This window comes from Loa loa, assembly GCF_000183805.2.
Source record: "Loa loa unplaced genomic scaffold supercont3.457, whole genome shotgun sequence".
Lineage (NCBI taxonomy): Eukaryota > Metazoa > Nematoda > Chromadorea > Rhabditida > Onchocercidae > Loa > Loa loa.
Genome location: NW_018108637.1, coordinates 15,539 through 25,925, shown reverse-complemented (window position 1 = coordinate 25,925; position 10,387 = coordinate 15,539). Strand labels below are relative to the sequence as shown.

At 28.4% G+C, this 10,387-nt stretch overlaps 2 protein-coding genes across 2 annotated transcripts; one reads left to right on the top strand and one right to left on the bottom strand.

Annotated features, from left to right (window-relative positions):
• Positions 1–3,075: 3,075 nt before the first annotated feature.
• Positions 3,076–8,726, bottom strand: LOAG_06918 (hypothetical protein; the record flags this gene model as incomplete). The annotated part of the gene is made up of 4 exons (XM_003142452.1): positions 3,076–3,124; positions 3,814–3,959; positions 7,838–7,951; positions 8,691–8,726. 4 exons carry the CDS (start codon positions 8,724–8,726, stop codon positions 3,076–3,078), a joined length of 345 nt encoding a protein of 114 aa, XP_003142500.1.
• A 113-nt stretch (positions 8,727–8,839) lies between these two features.
• On the top strand, positions 8,840–9,782 carry LOAG_06917 (hypothetical protein; the record flags this gene model as incomplete). The annotated part of the gene is made up of 2 exons (XM_003142451.1): positions 8,840–9,007; positions 9,651–9,782. 2 exons carry the CDS (start codon positions 8,840–8,842, stop codon positions 9,780–9,782), a joined length of 300 nt encoding a protein of 99 aa, XP_003142499.1.
• Between the last annotated feature and the right edge of the window lie 605 nt (positions 9,783–10,387).

Below are 10,387 nucleotides of genomic sequence, written 5' to 3'. Positions count from 1 at the left end.
GCTCTAATAATAATTGGAGAACGTAATTAGCATTTGAAACGATGCACAAAGATCATCCTAAGGATATTATGTATAGCCTTTCAAAAAAAAAAAACAAAAAACAAAAAAAAACAAAAAAAAGCTCAGCCATTAATTCGAATACAATCAAATAAGCATATTATTCGAAATATCATCATAATTCTCTTCGCAATTTAATGCGTCTTTCGAAAATACAGTAAGACAATGAAACATTATTGCTTGTAAGCAAAATCGGTGATAAGCATTACTGATAAGCATCAATGGTAAAGTAGGACATTAAAATTATAACTGTTCGATCTTGAATATGATCGAGAATTAGGAGGAAACAAATGAAAATGATAACATATGTATCTTCATCATATTAGGAATTGAAATGGATCAAAAAATTAATGGAAATTTAATTACTTATAAGTAAGCAAGAAAAGCAGTGAAAATGAGCTTTTGAAGTTTGTCGCATGTTGTACGAGAATTAGTAAGATTCTTGGACGAATTATTGAAAATTTCAATAATTTGATTACAGAATAAAGTTTGTAGTGAAATTTACAATTTAAATTCATCAAATAACAAACATTTTCAGCTGTAACAATTGTAGTTTTAGCTTTTTTTTTCACTTGTATTCTCTTACATTTCCATTTAATTTAATTGACATTGAAATAGAAATTTCACAATTCCCAATTTCTCACAGTTACCGTATGCAACACATGCAGGAACGATCGCCAAACGATTATCCATGAAAAGGATGTGGAAAGAATGAATGAATGAGTGAATACGCGTACCAATATAACATGTCATTTTGAAAAGTCAAAGTTACAGTAATTGATTTACTGGACGATTGGGCAACTGATGTCAAACCAAACTGAAGGACAGACAGAAACAATGTCGTCTGAGTAGCAGCAATTGATTCCATTTTTGGAGGTCATCGCTGGACAATTATTCAGAAATATATATACTGACATACACACACACACACACACACACACACATATATATACATTTACCGACAACAAAATAGTATGTATATTCGCAGACGCTGACATACCCATATGGAAGGAAATTGGAAAACCGGAGGAAAGCGCAGGTAAAGTTAATAATATTGATGTTGTTGACTGCCCATGGCATTTTAACTTCTTCGTTTCATTTCTTTCGGAAAGGAAGATCAATATGTGATGTGATATGATCAATATATGATATGATACTACTGATATAATAAATATTGGTCGGAATGACCCGCTTGACTATAGCAAATCAGTTAATAATGTTTAAGAAATTTAAGAGGTTAATCATTTGATAATGTGATCAGTAGAGGAAGTGAAGGAGACGGTTTTGTAGCTGGCTTTATGAATCGTTTTCTGGAACATATTTTAACAGTGTTAGCATATCCGGTATACCGTTATTTCAACATCGAGAAATACTCTGCAATGAAATGATTTTGTGAGATGGAGAAATGATGTTAAATAAGAGAAAAAAAAGCTAAATTTCCAAGGATGGAATTGATTTTCTCATTTTTAAACTTATCTCAAATATTTTCACATTCAAATCCAATAGCGCACTATTCAGTCAATTTACCTCCTATAAACATTTTACCTTTTTAATTAATAGTGGAAGAGGAATTTTTAAACCTGTTATCCCAACATTAGCAAAAAATCTCCATGACATTTAATCCAGAAGAACCTGTCACAGCAACTACAAAACTTCAGTTTTGCAAAATGCTAGTTCTTTATATATCTCAATGATAAACAGATCAATATCCTGCTAATCATTGAAATCTATGATACTATAATTGAATCATTTACTTACAGTATCATACTAATTGCTGCTTCTTTTTTTTACCAAAGTTATATTACTGTAAAATGTAAAATTTTTCAAATCGATCGTAAATTAGAAATACAATGTGAATAGTCAGGGAATTAATATGTAGCATATATATGGCCAAACAAGAAGTACAATCATTTGAACTATTCAAATTTTCATAGTGTCACATTTTTTTAGCCACTTAAAACTAGAATAAATTCAACATATATGTATATGATAATGTTTTGAAAATTCAACGCAAATTCGATGCAACCTCAACAATTTATTTATTGATTAAGTTAATTTGCTTAATTATCCTGTCCAACCATAACATTTGAGTATTGGAGTCATTTAGTAATTAATTACAAATCCAGTACTTCTGTGAATTTTTAAATCTTATAAACTTTATTGATATCTATCACTGGAATGTTGCATGATTGATGAGATTTTCCGGAATAGAGCTTAAATCTTATTTTATTTTTGGTAATGGAAGATTTCTGGATGAAGAATATCCGTCATACTTCCATTGATTTCATATTTTATTCATGAAAATATGACCACATTTCGTACTTGCAAACATTTGAATTAACAATTATACCTTCAAAAGTATATTTGCAGTGCAAATAAATTAATTTATACTTCAAAATTAGAAATATTTCTTGCTGAAAAGAATTTTTCAGCTTTCTATAATTTTTTATATGCTGCAAAATATTGCAACAGCTGTTGAAAATTCTGGCAACCAAGAAAAAAAGGAAAGGAAAGGGGAAAAAAAAGGAAGAAGGGAAAAGAGAGTAGTAGATGCGGAATGTATCGAACATTATTCGATTTTTTCTTTTTCTTTTTTTTTTTTGCCGGAACAGAAGAAAAGAACAGAATAGAAAACAGGTATGAGAAAGGGAAAAAAAAAAGCACTGAAGAAATTATTATCCTTTCACAGAAATGGTTTGTAATAATTCATGAAAATTTATGAGGAGCAAGTTTGAAACAGTCCATGAAAATGACAACTGGTCGGTTTTCTTTGCGCTTCCCTTTCAATGCATGGAAATGAATACTTCCTTTTTCACTGGTAAGTTAGCTTCTTTTATTGTCCTTACTTCAATATTGATTTGCTAAACTTGAAAACAATCATTATTCTGAATTATTGAACAATAAAATTTTTTTTTTTGCATATAATGCGAAAAATTCTAAAGTATTTTCAATATATACAAAATATTATATCTCAAAGGTATGCGACATATGCAACATTTCATTGACAAAAAGTGTCAATCATTTCCTGATATTATCTGCCAAAAATGTAATCATATGACCAAAAAAGCTAAAAAAAAAATAAAAAAACAAAAGGCAAATGTGCAAATAAAGTGATGCAAAATATGTAGACATTGATTACTAGACTCATTATCACGACCAAATCAGTCCTTGGCTACTATAAAATAATCAATAGCCTGATTTCGTAATATTTATCAAAAGATGAATTACTGTGGTAAAAAAAAGAAGGAGTTAAAAAAAGAAGAAAGAAACAGGATATTTCCAATCATCTGCTGATGTTTGAGTGCAGTTGTGTGATTAAAGAAGGAATTCAGATCAGAATCTTGTTGGTATTTCATGAATATTTAAAATTTTTTGAATTTCAAAATATCGAACTATAAATAATTCGATCAGCCAATCTTCTGATAAAGAGATATCCTATCACTTCGTGATAAACTTTGTCTTGTTGGTTAATCTCAAACAAGAAATTTGACCATTTGTATGAAAAAATATTGCTGAAATTCTCCAAAATTAAAATTTATTTCGTTTCCTTTTTTCTTTTTGAATTATAAGTCATTTTTCGATACATCCGTCCAGACATTGAAATGGGATCAATTTAAAAACTTTCCCTATGCATCTTTTAAAATGTCACAAAATGAACGGAAAAAAAAAGTCTATGTTAAGATAGAAAGTTCAATCCGTCAAAATATTGCGACAGAAGAATCAAAACAACGGAACAAATGGACATGCCAAGAAGACCGCTGTAGCAACAACTGCTTTAGTAACCAAACTGATGGGTCCTTTGATGTATAACCGATCCGAGAGTCAACTCCATTAAGCATTGATTCTTTCGGTAAATCGACTGATTCTTCGTAGGGAGAAAAGGATGGGAAGGAGAAGAGAATCTTTATCATGTTTTAATTAAAAAGTCTTATTCAAATTATCGGATGACTCATTCACAGGTGATATGCATCGATGGACATTATCAGAATTATAATCTGTCAAACAAATCAGCTAGAATTTCAAGCAATAAAAGATTTATCATTAACTGAAAATTATTTTTTGAGAAAAAATTTGCATAATGGAAATAGTAAACAAAACAAATTATTGAAATGGAAAAATACATTCATTGAAAACAATCTTTCAATTTCAGCTTAACATTGAAATGAAAAAAATGAAAAAATTTTAATTGAAAGATGACCACGGATGACCGCAACATATTACAACACATATTTATTGATGTGAATGTGATTTATGCAAATTTAAAGCGTATATAAAAATAATATTTGATAAATTGGAAAAAAATCTGGGGAAAAGATTACTAAAGAAAATCTCATACATATGATTGAAAAACAATTGTTGTGGTCATCATAAACTTTGCAGGACTAATTAAAGAAGATTTTATTTGGCAAAAGCAAGCATTATTTTTGCATAGCTTTAATTCATTCATTTATCAACTATGGAATAAGATGGAATAGTTTGTGTGATAGCAGTAATTAATATCGTGATCATTGATCGAAAGCTTAACGACACAATCTTTATAAAGCAGAAATCTCGGGTTATTCTGGTATTTTATATATTGTACAATTAATATCATATGTTGAAGATTGAAACAAAAAATATGCGCAATTAGTTTCTCAAGTTGAAAGAACTTTACGATTATTACATTGATAATTTAAAAATGCACCGAAAGTATTAAATTAATTTACAATGCATCGAAAAGATTCAATTTCAGTTGATGAGAAAATGATACTTTAAATATTATAGCTTAAAAATACTTCAAGCATTGAATGAATTGTAAATTTATGGACCGGAAAACATTAAGCAACTCGTCAATTAGTTCCACTTAGTTTTAGAAGATAATTAACAAAACGAATGTTAGAATATTGACAAATGATATTCTCTTCAAATAATTGCAATTTATAAAAGTAAACTTTGTACTTAAAAAGGTTAAATATAAATTTTAAAGAAAGGAAAGTATGGCAAATGAATGAATTGAAATGATTCAATATTTGGAACTACAATTATAATTCGATTTTTCAAAATCATTTTGTTAAAAAAGGGAAACCTGGTTGTTGGCATAATTTAATAGTTTCCTAACAATTTTTATACGATAAAAATGAACATATCGATCAATTTCGTCAAATGTCATCACAGCTATTTGTTAAATTTAAATTCCATTTGACACAAAAATGCCATATGATCGATCATTTATACCAATTTCCTAGTTTCAGCCCTCGATAGTAATTTTGATTAGCTAACATTTAAATTTATTGCTTATTTGCCATGCAAGATGACATAAGTGTTTTATTTCAGCTCTAAGAAGTGAGAAGTCTTAATGTCTGGTCATAAAGTTATTTGAGCAATGGACGAAAAGTTTATTCCATCCATTGGTCATTCTGTTGATAATTTCAAACCATAATTTCTATAATTTGTGTAGTAGCTAATTGATATATTGAACTTTCTTTTTTCAAAACTTTTCAAAGTTCAAAGTTCATTTATTTCTCCACTAAATCCGCCTAATTATTCTGCAACCGCCATTCTTAACTTATTCTTCTGCAGGTTTTTTTTTAATCGTTCAACAATTTAATTTTTTTTGACGATTTAATTTAATTTTTCCAAATTTAATTGTTTTTGAGATTCTGATTTTGAGTGTTTATTAATAAATTTTCTTTTTTTAAATTCATCACAAATTATTTCGAATTTATTAAAAAATTTTTACATTTTACAAATAGCCAATGCTACAATATGGTTACAACCGAAATTTTTCTAAGAAAATTTATCCAAAGGAAGGTTGGAAACGAAAAATTATGGGAAACATTTTTACATTCACTTTTATTCATCATCATTTTGAAAAGTAGAAAAACCGCCATTCAAATTGATTTTCAACAACATGAAACTTGAAATAAAATAATATAATTTCAGGTATTGTGTGATATTTAATCAGCTAAAGTACATTGAGTCATTTTAGAAGCAAAAAAATGATTTTGACTTAAAATGACAAAGTATTTCATTTGAGGAAACAATGAAACAACAAAGGGTGATCATTTTCATTTTTCCAAATATCACTTATAAGACATAATAAACATTTGCAAGTAAATAGAATGCAAAAATTTATTCATGCAATTTACTGAAAACAATTTTTCAATTTCAAGAAATCAAAATATGAGAAATAAGAAACTAAAATTTTTATTAAACGATATTTATTCAATTAGAAATTTTGAAATTCGATAAATGAATCAAATATCTAAAGATTGCATAAAAACAAATTTAATGGATGACTACTTTGAATAAATTATTGACGAAAAATAAGGACTGTGATTAAAATGTCATCTTGAGGTTTTGGAGGAAAAAAAATTTGTCACAAAAATGATCATTGCTTAGACACAATTATTGTTTATTTATTCAATAACTAAATAGTCTCAAATGATGAAGATTTTATTCAAAACAAGTCTGCCACTAATCCGTTTACTCTACTATTTTATTTATTCAATAGGAATTATAATCAAAATCATATGGGTTAACAGATAGTTTATCGAAATTGTATGACAATATTTGGAAATAATAGATGGCTAGTAAAAGATCGAAACAAATTCATCTTTTTCAAGAATGTAAACATTATCGAATCACTACCCTGAAATTATCACTTATCAGTTAATGCTATTCAGCTATCATAAGAATTCTCTCAGAAACTCATCGTTCGTTTTTCTCCTTCAATTTATGTTCATCATTTTGAACGCAGGATTACGATAACAACCATTCAATCTATTGGATTTAGTATATCGTGTCTTTCATCATTTTCCTTCATAATTGTTACTCTGTTGATTCTTTCATATAATATGGTCTCTCATAACAAAGTCAATGATTGGCCAACAATCATGACTAATCATTATAATTATAAACAAGTAATATCACATTTACTCCCATAATTTCATTTATTAATCATTGATTTTAATTTTCAAACTATCAAATTTGCATATTATATATCGCCATTATGGATAATCCGAAGAGTATGCAATATTCCTGAAACAAATAATTTCATAAAAATAAAATAGCAATTAGTAATTAATATGCGGCGTTCAATAATGTCTCTAATAATTAAACAATCAGTAATTGATTAAAAAGTGAAATGTACAGTAATTTAGAAATGAATTGTCATAAAACATATCAGAAGTTAAACAAATGAAAAGTACAACAATGATGTAACATTGCACAATACATTTCTGATCCTAATTCTAATTGATTTAAGTAAAGCATTCGAGTAAATCAATATTACTATAGATCACATAGATTTTCGTTTTTACACCAATTCTTAACATTTGATATAATTCTCGAAGTAATTAAAATGTATGACTATACGAAATACTGAATTATCATAATTATCACTTAAGCACTATAAGCTATCATATCACATGTTGAAAATATTGAAGTACGTCAAATTGGAGATGTTGACATGTCCAAATATAATCGGAAACATCTGCAATTGACATATGATGTAACGGACAAATGAACAAATGTTTCACTTTAAGGTGCAATATAGAAGTTCACACACTTTTTCGATCATAGAAATAAAAGTTTAAACTGTAACAAATTACTAAAATTTATTGGAAATGAATCGACTCGAGCGATACATAAAATTAATCCTTTTACTAATTAAAGAGAGTAATTAATTGGCATGCAAAAAACATAGCACCAAAAATTATTTTCGAATCAAATAAAAAGCATCCGCTTTTTTTTTCTTCAAAACTTAGAAATAGCCGGTAGAAATGTCGTCAAATTTTACTTTTCTCTTTCTCGTCCTTTCGGTTCTTCGCCAAGCGTTAATTGTTGTAAGTAAATGAAGAAAACTTTTCTGAGCATATATTAATTTGTAATTGTATTCTTTTTCATCAGCAAACTTTTACTAATATTATTAATTAAATTCTTCTTTTGCAAGCTATAAAGTCTATTATTTTCTCTTTCCTTTCCCATTATTACTTAATTCTTTTGAATTTTAAAAAATGATCAGAGATGATTAGCTGATCAAATATACACTGCTATCACGTGAAATAAGATACCATGTTGACTTTATCATCACATTAAATATATTATTTCTATAAAAATAATAGAATAAGCAAAAAAATGACGATCTATGCTATGGTTATGCATATCTGTTAACAAAAGACAAATTAAAATGTTTAATTTTCAATGTTTATGAAAATGTTCGATAGATGAGTTTGCATACAAATATGCATAATTTTATAAAATCAACAATTACTTACGACAAATTTTGTTTTAAAAATTGAAAAATTCCATTTTCTTATCCCATCCATATTTCATCACAAAGAAAACAGCAATTTTATTTCCTTTTTTCACTTTTTTTTTTTTAATTCAAAAACTACGAAAATATAGACTAGACAATAAAATGACAAATTGTCCATTTGAATTTATCAAACTGATCATTGCTCCTGAAAAGATCTCATTGAAGCATAGAAAAAAATAAGCTCTAGAACAGAGGTTTATCGTATCAGATAAAATTCCTGAAGGATAAGCTTGTCATATCAGCAAGCAGAGAATTACTTTTTTTGATAAAAAGGAATGAATCCATCTTTCGTAAAAACTGACTTACTTGGACAATTAATTAAAAATGGACTAACGTTTCGACGTAGTATTTCCGAGTAAAAAACAACCATCCTTTCGCACTTCGATGTCAAATAGCTATGACAAACAAAGTACAACAGACAAAACGATCACAATACTAGTGATAATAGCAATGATAACAGTGATAATAATAATAGCAATAATAATGACGACAATAATAATAAATAATGATAATAATAATAATAATAAAACAATTAAGGATAGCGAAATTATATGGTACAATGAAGTACCAATTGCTTACGACAGCGAAATTGTACAAGTTTGGACTTTATCACTGTTATCACCGTATCGAAACTCAACGAAAAGGACAGAAGTAAAACAGTGATTTTCATTTGAGTTTGAAGAAGTGTCAGATTTCATTTTAACGAAAAATCTCGGCCAACGACCCGATCACTACGACCGACTGTTTGCCAATTGCAAATTTGTTGAATAGTGTAACGGCAAACATCAAAGATAATAATAGAATAGAAAGCTGACAGAAGTGTACATTCATGATAAGAAAGCAAGGGAGGGTAGGGTAAGAGAACTTTTGAAAATTTTCAAATCAATACTGTATAGTAAGTAACTACCAATGTCATTAGTTGGTGTTAAGATAAGCGATTGGAAGATAATGATATAATAGCAACAATTGTCCAATCTCCATTACAAATTGAGGTCAAAAGTTTAAGATTTGAAAAGATTTAGCAATCAGTGAAAAAGAAAGGTGATCATGTGAAGTTGTAAAGATTTTGTCAAAGATGTAAGCTCATCAATGACATTATCATTTGCAAAAGGTCACTTGATATCAAAGCATGTGCGGTCCATCTATTCGATGCTATGATAAACATAGCTATGAAGAGAAAAAAAATATTTCAATGATAACAAACCTTTAAAAGAGATGGCATTGATAATGGTGATATTGCAGGAGTGTTAAGGTGATGGAATAGAAGTGAACAGCAGCAAGTAATAAAATGAAGGGTAGCCTAGAAGGTCCTGCCTGTAGAGACGAGCTTATTTTGGTTCAAATAGGTCAGATAAACCCGGATCTACAGGGTGAACCATCCAAGAAAATGATGGACTTCTTCAATAGCAGATCAGCGATGAATTGAATGCATCATTTATCGATTTATTCAATCATTAGAACATGAAGGAAAAACCTGAAAATTAATTATAAAAATTATTGTAACGAATGAGATAATAAAATGACGACGTACTTTTTACCAAAAACAATTTAGTAAAAAAAAAAAGAAAAAATGTCATAAAAGTTTTGCAATGATTAAATGACAGACATGTCACAGCTCTCTCAAAAACAAACTTTATTCTCTCTTTCAGGTAATCCCGCATAAAGCAATCCCGATATTATACGACTAGAAATTTTGCTCAATAGTATTCATGGAATTAAATATTCCGGAATCATTAGAAATTTCTTAATGTCAAAAATCACTGTTATCACCTATAACAGTGGTAATAATCACTGCCATTATTATTACTAACTATTGTTATCACTGCTATTATTATTATTGCTATTACTATTACTAGTAACAATAAAAATGTTGTTATTGTCTGTCCAATTATAATCTGAAGTGATAATAAGCTAATAAGAGGAGCATCAATAAGGAAGAAAACAATGAAATGTATACATCTAATAACTGAGAGCAAGTTGTCTCAGACACCGATACGGGAGGAAATCGTTCGACAATGCCGACCGATGTTC